Source organism: Calonectris borealis, chromosome 3 (genome assembly GCF_964195595.1).
Source record: "Calonectris borealis chromosome 3, bCalBor7.hap1.2, whole genome shotgun sequence".
Lineage (NCBI taxonomy): Eukaryota > Metazoa > Chordata > Aves > Procellariiformes > Procellariidae > Calonectris > Calonectris borealis.
This window is the reverse complement of record NC_134314.1, coordinates 27275826-27296828: the sequence shown is the minus strand read 5'-3', so window position 1 is coordinate 27296828 and position 21003 is coordinate 27275826. Positions and strand designations below refer to the sequence as shown.

General features: G+C 40.6%; 1 protein-coding gene across 1 annotated transcript; it reads right to left on the bottom strand.

Annotated features, from left to right (window-relative positions):
- Nucleotides 1-19096, bottom strand: LOC142079940 (uncharacterized; the record flags this gene model as incomplete). Its single annotated transcript, XM_075144617.1, has 6 exons — nt 1-250; nt 11866-11961; nt 13735-13812; nt 14476-14565; nt 16493-16729; nt 18875-19096. Coding segments are annotated over 6 exons (876 nt in total), but the record flags the coding sequence as incomplete, so codon positions are not given.
- Between the last annotated feature and the right edge of the window lie 1907 nt (nt 19097-21003).

Here is a 21003-nt window from a genome sequence, read left to right as displayed (position 1 = left end):
CCTACAAATAAGGCATAGTGGTTCAAGTACTACATTAAACGTAATCGAACAATGGGAAAGAAAACCACCCGTGAACTCTGTCCAGAAAAGTACTTTATTAGGGAGGATAAAAAGCACTGTTCAGAGAGTCCGAATAGGCACGGCCTTCTGCGCTGCCGGGCTCCTCGGGCTCAAAGTCATCTGGGTCTGGGGGCAACTGGTCGGTATCTTCATCGGAAGTGGAAGGGCGCGTGAGGATTATCCGAGGTATCTTCAGCAAGATGCGAAAGATTGCAGAGAAAAGAGTCGGATCAAGAGCAGGGAAGTGTTTAAAGGGAGTATTTTAAAAGTACAGGGGAAGAAGGTGATGTGAAAAACATGAGAGAGTTGTAACACTGCAGGGCTTCCTGACAGGCAAACTGTTCTATGCCAAAAATTGCATTAATAATTAAAGCAAAATTGAGATAAATTGCCTTTCCTCTCATTAGCTAATTTTTTAAAAAAACTTCCATAGGAAAAAAGAAAAAAAAAAAAATCTTTAAAATATAAACACAAGTAAATATACATCTACTTTTATTTAACTTCATTATTCATTAAATTCATGCACCTGAAAGCAATAAAGGGTTAATTAAGGACCACAAAGCATATAAATTATTGATCTTTGAAAAATTGTATATTTTGGCTTTTTTACTGACAAAATATCTTTAAGGAAAACATTAAGACAAAATATCAACATGTAAATTCGTTAGTTAATAAATATGCATACATGGATTCAATTCATATCAATTTTTTGGCCAAGAACTTTGTGTTCTTTGAGAACTATATTGTAACATTTTAAAATAAATTTAAAAGCTGTAACTGAGAAAAGAGAAAAATGCCAGGTTCTTTATGTATAGCCAAATAATGTATCAGTAATGGTTTGTATCAATGAATGGATTATTACAAATTTAACTCTGATGCACAAAGTTATCCTACTTTTCACTGATTTTCAAAAAACGTTTAACATGTAATGAAAACAGATATAACAGTAAGTCGATATATCTAATGAGCAGGTAATATAATAATGTGTAATAAATGTCCATCTTTCCAATAGTCTGAAAATTTTCAAGAAAGGTAGTATTTCTTCTTTATCAGCTACTCTGTTGCATTTATTCACCCTTTATAAGAATGTTTAATGTTGACACCACACAATTCAATCGTTTATATATTATTTCCTTGCTGTACATTATCTGATTTAGGAAATGACAGAAGCACGTAGATGCTTCGTGGCTGTTCGTAGGCTGAAACCTACCTAGCCAGCCAGGAGGTTTCTGCACTGGAGTAAAATGAATTATTCCCCAGGCTCCACCGACTGCCTTCGCTCCGACTCCACTGACTGCGGCACCCCCCTGGCTCGTGGGCAGGCACGCTACACGAAGATACCAAAATGCAGGTATCTGCATTTGAATCTCACCCATGATAGCCGTAAACTAATTTTAAAACCAGGTATAAATTTAGTTATATTCCCCGGTGTATTGAATGCCCAGTTATATCTTCTTTTTCGTTTGTTTTTTTTTTTTTTTCCCTTTTGCTTAGACTAAGACGGACACATTTCTGGAAGCTTTAAATAACCTATGTAGATCCTAAGTACTGGCCAAGGTGACAACTCTTGGGAAGATTTGCTTCTGCCATGCACACCTGACAGAAGCATTTATAAACTTCCCATGCACTGGATGTTTCTCTTGGCTCTGTTCATTGCTGAAAGATGTTTCTTTCTTAACGATAGCCAGCAGCCAGCTGCTTTATGCTACAGCAAATGCACACTCTATACATACAGGGGGTATACTGGGTCATATATTGAAATTCTGCCACCTCAAAAACTAGTGCGGAGGTCTATTCCCTACCTGAAGTTACCTGCAGAAATATCCAGGACCAGGCTTTGCATTTCACTGAGCTGTCTGTTCAAAGCTCAGGGAAGGCCTTTCTTTGCGTACTGTGCCACTCAAAAATAGACGTGCACATTTCGCCAAGACCAGGCATACATTGCATTAGCAAGTATGAAGGAAGAGTCACCGGCACTTCTCTTTCCTTTTGAAGAATAGCCTTTAGCCATTTTTAATGTCAGTTATTGAAATATTCTCTATCAGCATGGTTTCTGCTCCCCAGCAATCCCACTCGCAAGGAATCAAATCCAATTGTCTAAAAAAGCTTTTCTTCAAACATTTCATGACTTCTGGAGTCTGATGCTTGCATACTATTTTTCAAATATTATGATGGGACTAGGTCTTACAATAACAAATTGAATTTAATTGATGAAACAGAAAATAGAAAAAAAAAATTCTAGCGGTTGGTGAAGCATAACCCTAAAAATTTAAACTAATAACATGAAGTGCTTGTGGGTTATTCCACTCCTCCACCACCCCCAAACATACACACTCAGAGTTTTGTTTTGGCACAAAGGTCCTTTGGAGACTTCTTTTTTAGGCATTCTGAAATAAGCCTTATTTTAGAGACCACTATTCATTTTAATTATCACAAAAAAATTAGTCCTCCTTTTTTTCTTTTTTAATTAATTATCTACATCTGAAAGAAACATAAATCTGAGATTGTAACAACACTGCTAAGGAATGAATCCCACAGGGTGCTCAGTTCTGGCACGAATACATGTCTCCCTATGTTCAATACCCTGCAAGCTGTAGTTAGGCTTTCACAACTTTCCCGAAAACTCATCTCATTTCCGTGATGACGCGCTCTCTCCTACGCCCACGGTCTGAAAGCCCGCACACCTCTAGCACCCTGAGCTGTGGCGGAGCCTCTGGGGCCTCACCCCCTCCCCGCCGGCAGCACGACCCTGCTACCAACGCCCCCGGTTAGCCTCCCCGTTAGGCGACCGCCTGCCCACCGGTTCATGCTCCTCCAACATTTCTACGGTAATTGCCTCAATCGCTTCCGTGAAGTAAGTGGTGTTGGGGGAAGTCTTTAATCTCCCATGCTGCTGCAGATAAAGAGGAACCGGCACCAAATGACCGACCAACTTTCCACAGCGGAGGCTGGAGGGCGTCTCAGCCCAGAAGTGCTGCAAAGGCTGGAAACCTGCGCTCCCGAGAGGAGAGCGGGCTCAGCTCTGATCTGCAGCAGTCCCTCGGTATCCTCTCCAGGCAGAAGAAAGCTCACACATACACCCACTCACGCTGATTTGGAGACATACCGCCGAGTTTCTCTAATACATCCAATATTCTGGTCCAAGTGCAGCCGTATCCTCTGCCCCTTTGCTTTCTGCACATCTCCCTGCCCACTCTCCCTCCGAAACCCCACATGAACCCATGCTGCTGCTGTCCCCACACCCACCGCGGCTCCTTCCTCTGTGGCCAATGGTCCTGCTCCGCGCCCGCCTCCCCCAGGGGATGTGGAGGAGCCCTGATTTCCTCACAGCTGAATCATAGGTACCGATGACAAAACAACTCTCGGTTGCGGATTCTGCCACCTACGCGATTGCAAATTGAGAGCAAACCCAATTAAGTAATAGAGTATGCATTTGTACAGGTCTAGTTCAGTGGAAAGAGGCTCAGGCCCCTACTTTATCTGTGTAAAAAAAAAACCAACACAAAATGGAGGTAAGAAACACTCATCACAGTTCTAACTACAGTGGCCTTTCCATCCTCACCTAACTGTCCCCTAGGAACCCAGCACTCTCCGTCACTGCCTTCACATTCACCCTCGCTCCAGGAAAATCACAATCTAAGCTTTATCAGCTTCCTTTCCTCTTCCAGTTTTGTTTTTTTAAAAAACAAAACAAAGTAACAAAACTCAACAACTCTAAACTTGGATTATCTTTTGTTGCATCCTTTTCTCAAACCCAGTGCTTCTCTTCCCAGAATCCCAGGGGGATTTTACCCTTGCTTTCAGATTTCCGTGCTTGTCTTCATTGACTGCAGCTTCACCCTATTAAATAGGCAAGCTTTTCTCTTGGACAACAGATTTCATGTGCAAAAAAATGTCACAGCAAAGAGGAAGCAAACTATTGCCACCGCCTATTACAGGCAGGGCAAGACAGAGACATTTAGGATGGAAACAGATCATAGATCTATGTAATGGGCAGTGGAAATAGTTTGCTGTTCTCCTGTCTTCCCTCAGTCGTGATGCACCAGGAAATATACATTCAAATATGAATATTAAAGAAAAGCTCCAAGAACAAGGAAAACCTTTCCAGCACGGGCAGCTGAGCTCGAGTTGCTTGCCTAAGGCATGTGGGAAGGTGTGGAATTTCCATCTTCTACCAGTAACTCTTCAGAAAAAGTTGATCCTGGTGTAGGAGGACAGATTATCCTGGCTCCTGTGTTGTTCCATTGTTTTACTCCACTAGTTTTTACTGAATAGTGCCTGAACTTGTTTAAAATATTTCTGTCGAAATCGCAAAGTCCTCCTACTCACTTTCCATCATCATGCACTCATCATTAAAATAATACCTGAAGTACCAGTCAATCCCAAACCATCAAAATATGTAGAATACCTTTTCAGAAAAATGTATGATTAATCATTTGAAACAGGTTACTATTTTCTTTTTTTCCCTGAAATTATATTTTCAGTGCCTAAAAAGTAAACTTCACAAAGGACATGTCCTGTACTAAAACCAGTGCGTTCACTATGGGAATTTCGTTCACTACCTTGTTTGCGTCTTTCTTACACTTTTTCAACATAAACACTAAGACTTTGGACACCAAAAAGATTCACTAAAAAGTTTCTGTTTAAATTTTTGCAGCCACCACTGCAGCTGAATTGCCCCATGTTATTTAAATAACCAGATTTAATTTTTTGTGTTTTTGTGTTTAAAGTTTTGTTTAAATCAGGCATAGCTAAAAATCAAATTATTTCAGATGCTATCATTTAATGGAATTACCACCCTCCATTGAAAGTTGGAGTCCTTCAGCTGAAGCACAGACGTGGGCTGTCTGTGCACTCCTAGTCCCCTGCAAGAAGCAGTAAAACAAACCCACCTAAATAACCTGGGGCAATTCAGCTGCAGTGTCGGCTGCAAAAATTCTTTCATATTGAAACAGGACAGGAACAAACCCACAACTAGCTACGATGCTTCATTTGAAAGCATCTTCTTAAAGCATGATAAATGAGATGCCCTGCCAACAGGTTAACATCCAATAATTTTTAACTTCCAATGGTGCCCATATGCTTTCCTTTTCCACTTCTAATAAAAACGTTTGTCCAAAAGGTTGCAGAACAGTCCATAAAGGACAGTTCATTATGTCTTTTTATAACCTTTTCAAAACCAAAACCAAACAGAACAAACCCCATCATCTTTTTTCTCTTTTATAAGCCTTCCTCTTCCCCTGACCTCCCCCCTCACAGGTCCATACTCCAATCTTAGCAGAAGAAGAAAGCTCTGAAGGCAAGAGTCACGGCTAAAGCCCGAGCTTCACATGAAAGGCGTAACCAGCAGCGACAGGGCAAAGCACGGCTGAGAGCAAGGCCAGCCGCCGGGGAGAGAGGCTGCCAATCAGAAGGTGGTATGACACATGAAAAGCCCAAGTTTGAAAGAATAGGGGCAGGGGAAAAGGATTTAGATTGGCCTTTTGGAGGAAAACCAGACATACTTTTAACCCTAGTTCAAACAGATCACTTTCTAAAGAAAATATTCCCCAGCTAGAAAATACCTCTCATGGGGAAGCCTGCCTAGTTCAACTCCATTTATCTAAATAGTACCTATTTTTTAAATTTGACTGAACAGCTGATACTTCACTGACACCAGTGCTAAGGCTGGTACCTTCAACTGGTGGAAATAGGGGAAAATAAAATAATCTATCCAGTTGAGAACATTTGCAGGGGGTTGCGTAAACCTTGTAAATAATGTTGAGATTTCATACTTAATTTTACCTTTCTTGTCATCACTGGCAGTAGTACTTTAGACTTGAACAACAGGGAATTCAGACTTCTCGCTGAACGATGAAAACATGCCTTTGCTAGATGCAAAAGGTTGCATTTGATAATGACTGTATTAATAACCCATGGCTGCCCAGGGCAGTGGTTGAGTCACCATCTCTGGAAGTATTTAAAAGACGTGCAGATGAGGCGCTTAGGGACATGGTCTAGTGGGCATGGTGGTGTTGGGTTGATGGTTGGACTCGATGATCTTAGACGTCTTTTCCAACCTTAATGATTCTATGATTCAAATAGAAGAAACTGTCTGCACCAGACAAATGCTGCTCCAGGTGCCTTCCCCTAAAATTTCCTCTGTGGGAATTTTCTAGGGATTGATATCTTTTAGAGGCCAGATTTAAAACTGGGTATTTTCTCCACTTCTTTTGGGGATAGCAAGAGAACACGTTGAATGTTTTCTCTGTCTCCCAGTGTGTAGTATATATAACATTTGGGCATGTCATATTTAGAGCAAAGCTCCTTTCTCTTCTTCCTATCCGGCAGTTCAGTGCCTCCCAAGGGCAAGGCACAAGGCAAGGAAGGTGGAGTTCAGTCAAACTCGCCATCACATTTTGTAGCAGACAAAAATGAGAGATCAATGTCCATCGTGTCACATCTGCAATGCCATCGGACACAAAAGGCTTTTATATGATTCAAACTGCTTACAAAAATTGTCCTTGCTCCATTTCTTTCATCTTCTAATGTACCACTAGATAGTGACTTCCCTGACACTGGAACCTGATACATAGATTTTCATTAAAGTGCCTTCTTTCTGTGTAATCATTTATGGCCTGAGGCTATAAAAACATTGAAGAAAATGCATTGCTTTGATCACATCAGGAGACTTAAAAAGTACTGCCCCCAGAAGCAGTGCTACCCACGGCCCAAGTTACCAATCCTTTGATTTTGAAGAAAGCTCATCACCCCTGTGAAAGGCAGCGGTCATACCTGAACGCCTGCAGGAATTCCGTACAGCCTCCTCCCCTGCTGAATTCCCACAGAGTCCATGAGGACAAGGGGAGATGTTGCTGGTCATTTGTGTGGTTGTTCAAATATTCATCCTCTTTTATTCTCAAATAATGCTGTGTCCTACAGCATGGTTCCAGGTGCCTTGCTTGAGTCTACTTGTCTCTTGTATGTGTTTTTGCTTATATTGTCTGCAGTGCTTATATTGTCTACTATATCATGAGTTTACTTCGTAGATTTTTTTTCTTTAACTTTGAGGTATTTGAATATGGTATCTTGAAAAGATCAATTACTGACTTTTCTTTTTTAAAGGTTTTTCCTATTTAGCATTGTTAATTACAAGCTTTGCAAAATCCAATAATTTAAAGTTTGAAATGAGTAAATTCTGACTGAGTCCTATGAGAAAACTATTTAAAAGGAAGAGAGGAAAAAAGATACACTGTGCAAACAGAAGCATTTGTTTGGAGCAGAAACTTAATCCCAAATTCACAACATAAATTCCTAAACACTACATTATGGAGGTAAATACAGTGCCTATACCACACACCTTTTATCTTTCATCCTGACTCAGAAATACTCGGTTACTTTGATATAAGTGGAATCAAACCAGCAGATGAAATGGAGAAGGAGATCACATGGCAGATGGGTGCTTACACTCCGCTGAAGCTCACACGATCTTAGGGTTAGCTAAGCCAACAAGGTGCGCATGGGCTTCCTTGCAAGCATGTATAAACCTGCACAAGATGCAAGGCAGTGAGAAGTCAGACTCCTGACGTCTAAAACTCACTTACCTTGTCAGAATAAAAAATAATAATATAAAAATACCAACACCCTTACCTGACAAGATTAAGAGTCATGAAAATGTTTTGGAGAAGAGATAAAGCAGTTCTTCATTAAAAACTTGAAGACTGAAATACTAGGTCATATGGTGTTATGGGAACAGGTCAATCAAACACTGTCTGTGAGCAAGGTCTTTATTGTTTGAAACCAGTTTCAGAAGAAATCTGTCTTTGATGATGATAGGGACATTTTGAATCCCACTTTAGTTGTCTTCTTGTTGTGAGCGAGCGGCTGCGTGGTGCTCAGTGGCCGGCTGGGGTTAAACCACGACAAGTGCTTCTCTGACCTGAGTATTCTACTGGTTTTGCTTTTAAAATTGAAAAAAGTAAGACAATGACTAAAGAAAGAAGAAAGATGTTTTATTATGTTTAAGTTGTATGACCACAATTTTCTGATATGGCTGGAACTAACCTGCTCAGATTAATAAAGGGTTTGATACTTAGATTTCTGAAGATTTTTAACTGGTATAACTGCATCAAGACTTTTTCCTGAAAAGTGCATCAGCTGGAAATGAAGAAGATAGATTCTGCTGTGATTCTCATCCATGTAAGGGTTCTCATGACTTGTATCTGAACAATGTGGGAGAAAGGCAGAAAACCAGCAACCTACATATTGTGGGAGCACGGTATATGCTTATTCACTTTCTGCAGGCACAGGAGCATTTCACTCTGATACACATTACAGGTTCTAGTACACCAAAGTTGTCTGTTCTCTCACCATATTTAGGAACATTTGGTACTTCTGCATTTTTAACAGACCAACCAAAACATTTGGCTTTTTTAACTTGAAGTTCTTCAGATTTTTCCAATACTGTAAGTTTCTTTTACACAATCACTTTTAATTGACTTCCTTGAAAATCTTTGATATAAGTGACACTTGCACACCTGGTGAACTATATGAAAAAATCTAATTGAGGAAATTCCCAGGGCAAAGGTATACAACTAAATAAAATAATATGGTAAGAATGAAAGTGAAATACTAGATTAAAATATTTAAGAGATTTGATATTCATTACAAATTATCTAATATCCTTATGATGTTGATAGCCCCAAAAATGGATCAAAGAAGATGACATGATGATGCACATCATGAAGTGACAGGAGATGCTGAAACCTGTCAACACTCTCCATTCACTCAGACAAAATCCATAGGGAATTTCAGTCAGAGCTTGAATGAAAATATTTTTGATGGAGAAAGATTGGGCAGAGTTGGTTCTATGTTTGAGAGTATAAGTAGGAAACAAAGAGCAGAGGACAGAAGACAGAAAAATAGAGAACTGGAAATAAAGACTCCAGAATCCAAGTTAAAGTTACTTCTGTTAAAGTCAGCATGGGGCACTATTGGCAATGTTTGTATCCCTGATTTTTTTTTTCCCCCTGTAGTTAGACATGCAAAATTTTACACACAGTCTGCACGTAAATAGCCCTATCAGTTGTGGTTCTAATCTGTTATATTTTGATGTACATCTTTACATAGATACTCTTATTTTAAGATTACCATTTTAAAATCTGAAGACTCAGTTTAAGTTCAATTAAAATATTTTTATTTTGATATACGTATTAAACAAAGTAAAATAAACAGATTCCATATTTTTGAAGTGTGATTAGCATAACTGAGACAAGTTTATAGAATACAGTATGTAAAAAAGTATCTAATTGTAATTAAAGTTTTGGGGCCTCTACATTTCAATAAAATTCTCCATCATAATTAAAACTGAGGGCAATTCTCATTTTCCCTTTGCAAAACAATGACTCAGAATGAAAGGACTTTTCATTGTTTGTCCAATTAATTACTGGTCATTCACACTGTCAAGAAATCTTAAAGCTGGCACAAAGGGTTTGAAATTGAGTTTGGCTGGATGAGTTAACAATTCAAATGAGCCTTTCAGAAGAAGTTAGAGCAACCAGGCCCATGGAGAACAGAGAGGAAACCTGAACCTGGCAGCAGCATCGCCCTATGTAATATCAGAGCACCAAGCTCGGAGACGGGATGGGAGATGGCAAGAGATAGCTAGAGGGCTATGGCTAGCAAGTAAGAGACAAATATTATCACAGATAGCATATGCAAAGAGGATGTTTATTAAAATTCAATAAAAATAAATAGATGAAGACAGAGTCTCTGCTGGAAGGCAGGAAGCAGTGATGGCATGGAAGAAAGGGAGAAGGAAGATGGGCACCATCCTGCACATAATTCAGCTTTTGCAGGAAGAATAATAGGAGCCTTTGGCTTCTTTGCCACCATGTTTCTCTCCTTCCCTTCCTTGACGTAGATGCACCGACCTTCTCTTGAAACCTAGTCAGAAATACAGAGGAAACAAACCTTCCTAGATTCCTAGCAAAGAAGAAGATTCTGCATTAAGGTCCTACTGCCATCTGCTTATCTGAACATGCAAAGCATGTCCTCCATAAGAAGCCAGGCTGCAAACATTTTTCAGATAAGACAGTTACTGAGGAATAAGAGGAACTCCACCAGAGTAAACCCAGAGCGAGAGCAGATGAGATAGTGACCAGTTCCCGAGGCAGCAGGATACTCTTCAAAAGCCCATAATCCCCAGGACTGATGAATGCTGCTCTAGGTTAAAGGCAATAACAGAAACAATTTGCTACAGCACAAAGATTTTGATTAAAAGAAGAAACAAAACCAGAAATACAAATGTTTCTCCACGAAAGAACTTGCACATTGGCTACTTTTGACACTTGGAACATGTTCAGCCAGTTGACTCCCTCTGTGCACCATGCTCTAAGGTAAGTAGCTTGGTCTAATCTGCCTCTTCCTTCCCTTGCAGCTGAAGAACTTTCAAGGGAGGCATTATTTTCCAAGAGGCGTACAACATAAAAAATGGTAATTTCCTCTTTTTGGCTGAAAACACTAGAAGTCAGATACTACTGCAACAGATCCAGGCCACTAGCAATGCGTGAATCAACCCTTCCAACAGTGGTTCCTCTAACTGGAAGCCTCGTGCTTCCTGCAATGCAGGTTAAGACCATAAGAAACAGCTACCAAGTAGAGCTAGACAAAAAAAAAAAATTGATGGAAGCATTTTCAACTGGAAAATAAAACTGATCTAAATGTTTCACAAGATGATGTTGGAGACCAGAGGCCTCAAAATAAGTTTCTTTAAGCAACTGAATAGAAGAGAAAACCTTTGTTAGTCCATCTCATAGACAAAAGCTGCAGCTCAACCCTTCTTAAATGGTAATCCACATAGGAAACCAGAGGAAACCAGATTTGCATGGTCTATTTGCTTACTTTTCAGTCAACTAACAAATCACATTATTTTTAAAAATGTGAATGGTTAACAAAAACTGAATGTGGTCTTTGATTATAGTCTTTTATATAACAGATGAACTTTCCTTTTTTGCCATTAGCTGGGTTGTGAATGTTATTCCTGGAAAAGGATAGAAAAAGGCTGGAAGAAGAGGAATCAAACAAAGCATTCCTTTGGCATTTGCTGTAGGAGAAACAGTTGTTGCTTCCTGGTACTTCAGGGTTAATACAAGTAGGATGCTTTTTGACCTTAATCATTCAGATACCTTGATCATCTTATATCTTCCTAGAAAAGCCATAATTTCAGGTGTGCAGGCAGATGACCATGTTTGGGGTAGATCGTCAGAGAGTTGAATTTTTTAGAGAAGTTCACAAAAGTGGATCAGATTTCTAAAAGCCACCCTGTGGGCTCAGCCATTTCCTTCTGTGGCACATGTGGTAGGCTTAATCTCCTCTGACACCTAAAATATGGGCATGCAGTCTTAGCCTGTCACGCAAGTTCAGTCAAAAGATAAAAATGGTCACCTCCAGGTAGCAGCTCAACCTCTCCCTCCTAAGAGAGGCACCCTGGAGATGCTGCTCCTTCCATTAGCTAGAGAGGGAGTCCAGACAACAGAATAAACACTTAAGCTGGAGGGAATGGACACCACCCTTAAAGTTCCCAAAGCAGAGTGCTTCAGAAGCTCTGGTCTGCTACGCTGAGCTCCTCCAGAAGCCAGGTCCCGGCTGCAGTGACAGCCAAGTAAACACATGGTGGGGTCACTGATCTTTGGTACGTGTTCTCCTCTTACGCAGCCACTCACGAGCTTTGTGCCGGTCTTTACCATCTTTACGAGCATTAACGACAGACAACACAAAGTACTTAGCTAAGAATGACTTGTTACTCACTGGGGCCATCTTACTTACTGTTATGACGTGGTGTACTGCCGGGAAGGGGCTGCCCTTGGATGAAGCTTCAGTAGGACCAGCATCAAGGACGTCGGGTTCTGAAACGGGGGATGCCTTTAAAAACACAGCAGGAGAAATGCACGTTTTTATTCTGAATGCTGTTTAAGAAGAGCAATTCCCTCCCTCTCAGGTTAGTATACAAATGCCTGGCCCTGTCGTTATATATGGTTGCACAACAAAAGCAAATAAAATTGCAATTCTTGCCATTCCCCATTTTTGATGAACACACTGTATATTTGAACTGTTAAAATGGTCAGTTCAAGAATAAGAAGTTGTAACACATAGCAACAAGAGAAAAATGCTGGTTATTTGTACACAGATTAGTCCTGTGGTCAAAACATTAGGACTCCTATAGCACACCTGAATGCATTAATTCCTTCTCATCTCCCACACATACAAAAAGCAGAGATTTTTCTTCTTTCTTTAATTAGATGAATGATTCTGCCATCTTGTGGGAGACAGAGAAACCATAGCTATTTGTAGGATAACATCAGCAGGACAGAACCGTATGGAACAGAAATTTCTTCTCTTTTTTACTTGTTTCACTACTCATTAAATGAACAGACGTTAGTACCTAGTACATTTCAATGTCCCAAAAATAAGACTGAATTATAGCCTCATGGAGGAACCTGAGCAAAGTGGTTGATTTTTAAGATACTGACTTTACCAGAAACTCTGCTCAGAAGTTAAAGGTACAGCAACTAAAAATCCTGATTTTTTTCCCTGATGATCTGATAATATGAAATATGTAAAGAATTATTTAAATTCTCTCACATATTTGTTAAAATACAAAAATTAGATAAGGATAATCCTCTCATAAAAGAGAAAAGGTAAAATGATACAGAATTTTATCCGTAATCAACCTTTTAAAAAATGTTAATCTAACTTCCATATGTGGATTGTGGAACACAATCCTCTATTAATAAGTCTATAGCATAGTTTTACAAAATTAGTACAGTAATTTATCATTAATTTGCCTTTGGCTGACATAGGTTGTATCCTTATTCCTGACAATTTAATAGAAATACAACATTGCTTACTCTATCCTACCTTAATTCAACAAGGAGTATGCTGGAGTAAAAACTAGTAATTTAGCCAGGTATAACTGACAGTTTAAGAAAACAAGAGCTGAAAAAAATTATGGACCAGTTTCCCCTCAAAGTAATTTTGTAGAGGCTCTCCTCCCACTCTATCTTTCTCAGCAGGTGGAAACCAAACAGTAGGTCAAAAATATATATCACAAAACTGTACGCGATCACCACCGGTCTTGGGAACCTCTGAAGCTCAAGAGAGTGGCTTCTGCTAGGAAAGATGAGGCTTGAGGTGGAGCAGCAGGAGAGACACATTTATCCCTTGGCACTTGGCACTGTAAGCCTCCATCAGAGGAGTTACTTTGAGCTCTTCTCTGCCAACCAAAAATTACCTCGGAGAAACAAGCTCATCTAGTTTATATTTCTTTGTAACAACTGCGATGAACTTATCTACTAAATCTAATACAATGTCATAAGAAAGCTTCTTGAACCAAATACTACTGCATTTGTGCTTACATAACTGCTTACTAAGACCATTATTTTCCTTTACAAATCAGCCATTTAAGTGAATAATATTTTGTTAAGCACTTTGAACATAAAGATCTGAAAACCAGAATATAATAAGAAGGAATACAACAATTTAATGTCATTACAATTTCTTTATAATGTAGTTTGAGAAGTATCTAAAAAGCTAAGGCAAGCCTAGATCTAGATCTCAAATTCCCCAACTCTGAGTGATTTGATTGAAAGATAACAAGAAGAGAACACACCCCACAGTGACAAACAACCCATCTACCTCTGCCGCTCTGCCTCCTGCTTGTACCCCAGCCAAGTCTGCTGGACCGTCTTTCGGCAGCCGTGCAGTCATCATCCCCTGGTAACACAAAAGGCAGGTTTCAGACCTGACATTGTTCTTAGATGTAAACAGCAAACGGGAAGTAATTAATTTTCAAGCCTTGTTGTTCTGCTGCCTCTATTAAAATAAAAACTAAATGTCTTAGCACATTAGCAAGAAAAAAAAAAGCCTCCGTGGCTGACACATGCAACAATGAACAGAAGTCATTAATTGTTTACACTGTGCCATGGGGGACAGACTGGGAAACAAAGACTTATTTAAATGATAATTAAGAGAGAAGATGTGAGAAATACTTCTCTCAAATCAAATTAGCTCCTGGGAATGAGCAAATGGGATGGGAGAGGCATGTGGATTGCCAAGGGAGTGACCCCAAATTGAGGTAGAAAGTGGAAACTAGCCAATGGTGTTTCAGCCATCATGTTGTCTTTGGAAAATCATTGGGTTACATTGGTTTTCTCTCCAAAATCATCCCTCCGGGAGCTTCCCCATCAGAATCTACTGCCAGCTCCTACATTGGGAAATAAGTTACCCACGTTTACCCTTGTTAGCTTTATTACGAAGACAGTGATATTACATGACGAAAATCTCAGAAAGAAAACAACAAAACACAATAGCTTCAAAGAACTGCTCATCAGTTTCTTTCTAATGATTACTAGATAAATTTTGAGTAATGAAATGCACCTCATCATTGTCTTTACATGGAGATGAGCCCTTTCCACCAGCAATGCTAATACCAAGACTCCCCATTTGACTGCACACAGTAATGGTTATCTGGAAAAGAATTATAATGAATAAGTGGCCTGATTAATCAAAAACATTGCCTATTAATTACATGAGCAATGAAAATCTATCTCCCACTGTGAACACGAGCAGATTTGCCCCTGTAGAGCTCAGCCCAGATCAAAATGGTGCTATGCTTCAACACTGGCACATGCAAGACTAGCCTTTACTCTTCAATAACACCAAGAATGCATTATTTCTCCAGGTTTTAGAGTCACACCAAAACCATATAAAACTGTTTATAAGGCTGCTGACCAAACCAATTGTTTCATAAAACCCACTGATTTACTGAGCATTCATGATGGCAACAATGCCAGTACACAGGAAGAGTGAAAAGTAAATATTTTTTGATAAATTTATGAAAAACTTTTGCTTTGGAACCTCATTTACAGTCTGATTTGCTTACTCTCAACTCTTTTGATAACAGATAATGGATTTTGAGCACTCTTCCGGTGATTTTCTTTTCTTTAAATAGGCTTTCTGTATGTATGTGTTAACTCTGTCAAAAGATTTGACAGTACTCTAACCATTGACTTAAAAGTAAAAACATCAGGAAGCTTTTGAAAAAGCAGCATAAATTGTAAGCTATCTAGTCTATTCTCCTCCTGCTGGTATCAGCAAAAATTTAGTACAAAATCTTAGATAATTTTTTGATTTACAGAATTCACAACAAAGGCCAATTAAAATTAGTTTCAAGTTCCAAAGACAGCTTACATTTAAGAATTATTCCTCCCAGTTGTTGGGTTTTTTTTTCTTTAGTATATAATATGCTTAGTAGTAAATAGTAATTTGCTAATTGTTAAAACAACAATCACAAAAAAAGGACACCTTGCCATAGCGTGGTGGGAATCTGAATGCAAATTGCATTTCACCTGATCACATTAGCAAAATGCTCTTATTTTCGTTGATTTGCTTGATATCTCTAAGACAATTCAGGTTTGAATAACTTGTTATATTTCATAATTAAGAATATTTCAACACAGCTGCATTTTGAAAACATATGCAGTTACTCTTGCACGTATAACATACTCATCTGAAATTCCCAATTCCTAAAAAGGTATGAAAATACCCTATCAGTCAAATGAAAACCACCCTGCCAAAAGTTGCTTAGACTGAGCGTTACTCGCACGCTCGAGACTTCACAAGCCCATGATTACCAGCAGTGCTTTGGTGACAGGTCCCAGCACGGGTGCCACGCCGGGCGAGCTGCCTTTCCTGGAGGCTGCACCCCGCCACCCCAGGGATGCAGCACAATTCCGCATCTCCCGCCGCAAGGGCGGTCAGCAGAGGTGTGATCCGTACTGGGCCACCCCTGGGAGCCAACCCATAAAGCACATTTCCTCCTCATGTGCTCCAAAGCATGCCAAGACGGGATATATCCATTGAGTTCAGAGTATAGCTTCCTCCATAAACTTCAGCCCAAATCTTGCAGTTTTCACGGATACTTGAACATTCCCATCCCTTTTCACGGGATGGAGGCTTTGTCACGCCATGAGGGTAAGGCCATGCCACTGCTCCTAAACCATGGACTAAATGAAGACTTAGCTGAGTGTCCACCTGCACACACCCTTGGCTTGACCTTACAATACCAAAGCTGTATTTATAAAATGAGACAGTATTGAATGGCTACAAAGAAAGTGTTTTTTTTTTTTTAATGGAAAACTCTTTTTCCATACAAGCCAGTGGGAGCAAGGACAAACCTCAGCTTACACTCTGTGAAAGATAAGTCTCACATCTACCATGCAAAGTCCCCCCTTCTTTGCATGTTTTATAAACTGCCTCGCACAAGCAGCGGACTTCCCCATGGATATACGGAATTCCCCACGGACACGTGGACTTTCCCTCAGACACATGCACTTCCCCACGGACACGCGGAGTCCCCCCGTTGGCAAGCCCAGCCCATGCAGCAGTTCACTACCTTCAGCGGGGGCTGCGGCGCATCCACCGCCCTCAATTCCTCCGGGACCCGGCCGCTCTCGCCGGGGAAGCTGCCCGCTGCCGAGACGGGTGGCTGCACCTTAGTGTTAGTCCCTGGAAGAGTCTTCCCTTTCATTGCCGACTTGTGCTTTTCCTGAAGAGCTGTTCTGGTATTTCTTTGATCTCTCATGTTACCGTCGGTATCAAAAAGGCTGCCGGAAAACTTGGAAATAGGTTCCTGGGGGTTAAAGATAAAAAAGGTAAACAAGGCAACAGCAAGAATACCTATCTGATACCCAGACCTACCCGTGGTAAATTGGATTTGTCCCTCTCTATCACATCGCTGTACATCAGGATTTGTTTCACTGAAGACAAAACTGCAACTTTAAAGCAAATGTACAGGTATTTATCTTTTACCATTATTTCTCTGGGCATGGTTTTCCCTCAACATGGGGGTGGAAATTATGGGAACAGGGAGAGGACTGGAATTCATACAGCCTTTCCCTAGATCACCTGGCACATGCTAGCACATATAACACACATATACCCAACTAAATCCTGCAATGCCGTGAGAAAATGATGGAGCACGAGAACGAGACTATTTTGGGCAGCCTCTGGCAGCTCAGTAGCACTGAATCCGCTGCCCCTGGGCAAGGAACCACACACATGAGGCAAAGGAAAGGGCTTTCCATAGAGAAAATAAAACATTTCTCACAGTTCCTCAAGACTCACGTTCTGGTTTTGGGAGCACAGGTGTGAGAGGGAAGGCAAGCCCTTACCTTGCATCTACGTCTCTAAGAGAAGATTTTGTTTAAGTAATTGGATTGATTTTATTTAGCTGCAAATGGCAATGAGTGGAGACCTGCAAACTCAGTGATTTAGGGGTTCACTGGAAGCGGAGCCTCAAAGGCGAGCATCCCGAAGCCTGCTTTGAAGGCTGGCTCTAGGCAGGCTGCACCTACTCTGAGATGCAGTGAGGAACTGACAATGTCACCCTATGCTTAGCTAAACCACAAGGGCTTGAAAAGAGAAATACGCAATTAAAACACATTCACCAAACAATTAAAGCTTCAGACAAGTTTGACTGCAAAACACAACGACGTTTTCCAGTTATCAGTTATGCTAGGCAAAGCGGTTAAATGAAATTCAGCCATGGTATCTGAATTCTGTTCACATTTTATGGATACGTTATTGATATTTAGCTGATTTTTGCTCCTTAATATGATGGGTAAGGAGCAAATCTTCATATTACCATAATCTTTCTATCTTCTGTTGGCAGTAAAATGATACAGCAAACAAAGGTCAACACCTTTGAAAATAAACTCCATAAATGTTTCCCTAAGCTTGGAAGTTTAATACCAGACATAAAAAGCAGTGGCATTTCCATGAACAGCTGTGCAGAAACCCCACTAGACACTTTAGTTTTCAATCTATATCGGAGCTTTCCCACAATCTCTTTTTGGTTGGGATGGGAAGAAGCATTGCCAACCCCGGGGAGAGCAAGCAGGGCATGACTGCTTCCTATTTTCACTTAAAATTAAAAGGGAATTTGTTTAGCTTTAACTCACATAAAACATTCATTATCTTTCTTCTCTCGAGAGAGACTCCTCTTTAATGGCGCGGGGCTGGCTAACCCAGCCCATCAGCAGTGCCGTGGGTGCCGGGGAGAAAGGCCAGGAGCAAGAGTGGGGGCTGGAGGAGGGGGCACACCAGCAGCGGTTGGGGGTTAGGAAGGGAGCGGAGGTCCTGGCAGAGGAGCAGGAGCCCCAATTCCTCCCTCAACTCCCAGAAAATATCTGGAGGAAAGACTGGTGAGCGTGCAATCACAACCTCCTTTTCCCAGGCTATGACCAAGAAGAAGAGCCAAGCTGCTGCCCAGGTGACAGACAGCTGGTGGGCACAGGCTAGAGAAACCACAGCAGCCAGGGTTTCCCAGACATCAGCATCCTTGAAGAGCACTACCCAAAACTATACATGCAGTGGAGTAGCACTGCAACCTCGTTCTTCTACCATCCAGTCCTTAGGAGACATTGAGCTTCAAGCGCTGCTAACCACCTGCTTACCTGAAAGAGATGGAGGGATGTTGGTACTGGGGATAGGAGTAAAATAAAAAAAAGTATGTACCTCATCATTGCTCACGTTACTCAACCTGCAAGTTGCACTGTACTCTTAGGGGTTGGATGGATTGTTTAATTGCAAGCAAAGCAAAGGAGAAAAACATTGAACATGATTCTGTACCCTCTGCACAAGCAAGGACGTGAAAGTACAGGCAGTGCAGCCCCCCGCTAACCCAAAGCGCTCGGCAGCATAGCACTGCGAGCAGATTGGAGTTTCTTGACGGACACACAACATTGTCCCTCCTGACTTCGAGGAGACTACCTACATCATCAGGATCCTCCAGCTCCTCCGCTTCTTGCTCGGGACTTATCCTTCCTTCCCTCCATTTTCCATTAGCAGAGTTGAATTTGTACAGGTTACCACCATGAAAACTTTCTTTTCCTTTCAACGAGGCCCAGCGAGAGCCCTGGGAGCTCCAGTTATGGCCACTGTACAGTTTAGGAGACTTGGGAAGCCACTTAATAGAGTCCTGAGAGGAAGATGACAAAAAAAAAAAGGCAATGAATAGATTTTAAGAAAGTGATGGGAGTATGTATGTGCAGAAATTGTCTGGAAAGTTCCGCAAGGTATTTTAGTATCTTGTAAATACTGGGTTTCCCCTTTTTACCTTGAGAGGTATCTTCAGTCCCAGAGAGACAGTTTGCCATCTAATGGGCAATACTGGTGATACAAAGAGCAAGCGAAGGCTGCTGAAATTAGTGGAAGCCTTCAGGGACTTACATGCGCGTGGAACCAAGCCCACCTTCAGCATCGTAAAGAAGAATTAATGATCAACAACAGTCTTCGATAACATTATACTCTGTACTATTAAGAAAACAAACAAGAGTACTTAGACCTTTAGTGACCATCTCATCTCACGACCTGAGTTAAAAAAAACTATCAAGTCACTCCCATCTTTTCATTATTCATTAAATAAAATGTTCCATTTCTTGAACGGTCCCAATAGAAAGTACAATACCAAATTGATCTTTTAAGGTTTGCTGATTTTCAAAGTGATTATAGTCCCCTTTTCCCAAAACGTCCATTACTCATTTACATCCAAAAAACTCTACCTCTCTTCTTCATACACAGAAGTTCATACATGACAAGTTGTGTCAAGGTTGCCTATATACCTTAATTTCACTGACCTTCAGAAGTCATTTTTCAAAGTAATCTTTATCTTTCTTTTAAGCTTTATTTTAATCTCGCCTTTAAATTTTCTTATGGTGATACAAACCCAACGGCAGAAAGCAGCCTGATACCATATAGATAGATACATTAACACACGTGCTCCAACAAGGCAGATGGAGAACGCAAACTGACAAAAAAATTATCAACAAGCTTACGGTTGGGCAATCAGCAGCACACAGTGACTTTCACATTGATTAAACAGATATTTGACTCAGATTTAACAATTCTTTGAACTCCCATTTTTCCTTTTTTAATGCAGAATGGTTCTATTCACACACACATGGATTTCTTGCTGTTATCAGCATCCCAGATGTCACCATCTCTATTAGATCTAAGGTTGAGAAAGAAAAGGAGATATGACAAGGCTGTCCATGCTGGACATACTGATTCATCTCCAGCTGCCAAAAGAGCTCCCCTGGGGATTCTTCATTTGCTTTTGGTTTTAGGATGGCTAAAAAGACTAAGAAATGGACAAGGACGGTATCTCAGCATCTCATTGGAAAATATTATAGACCTTTCTGTGAGTCTTGAAAAGATCATAGCTCCAACAAAGGATTATTTGCATTGTACATAGAAGGCACCGACACTCAGCAATACCACTCTTTGCTGATAAACAGCCCATATTTCTGGTTATTCTAAACCACATCGCTCAGGACACTCGAGCTGATTGTCAATTTAGTTCATCAGTGAATTGAATGCGAAAGCAGCACAAACAATCATGACACGGTAGTGGCTCCCATTCCTCCTGACAATTCAAAACACAAGGCAGGATATCTCCTGGTATTTCTTTACGCTTGCCTTGAATAAGGAAACATAGGCTACCCTTAAATAGAAGCTTTGTCTCCTATGAATATTAACTAGGTGGATAGCAATTCTAACCGGGTAGGTAGATAGCACACTAGCTGAAATTCTTTGCTATTGTTTTGGTCTGTTTTATTTCAGCTAATGTGACACCTCCCAATGTGAAGGGTATTTCCAGAGACAGTTTAAATCCTTGCCAACTTTTAAGCTCATTAGGAAGTCATAAAGCAATTTCACTCTAAAAATAACCACAGGTACAGTGAAGCATTTAACTTCTTCCAAGGGAATGTCTCATCCTTGTTTGACCCCGATCCCTAATCCTAAACTATAGCTTCTCAAACCCAGCCTGCCAAATTCTGTAAGACCAGTAAAAGGCTATTCTCTCAAGGTAACAGATAGAGATTTCAAATTAAGATTATGCTG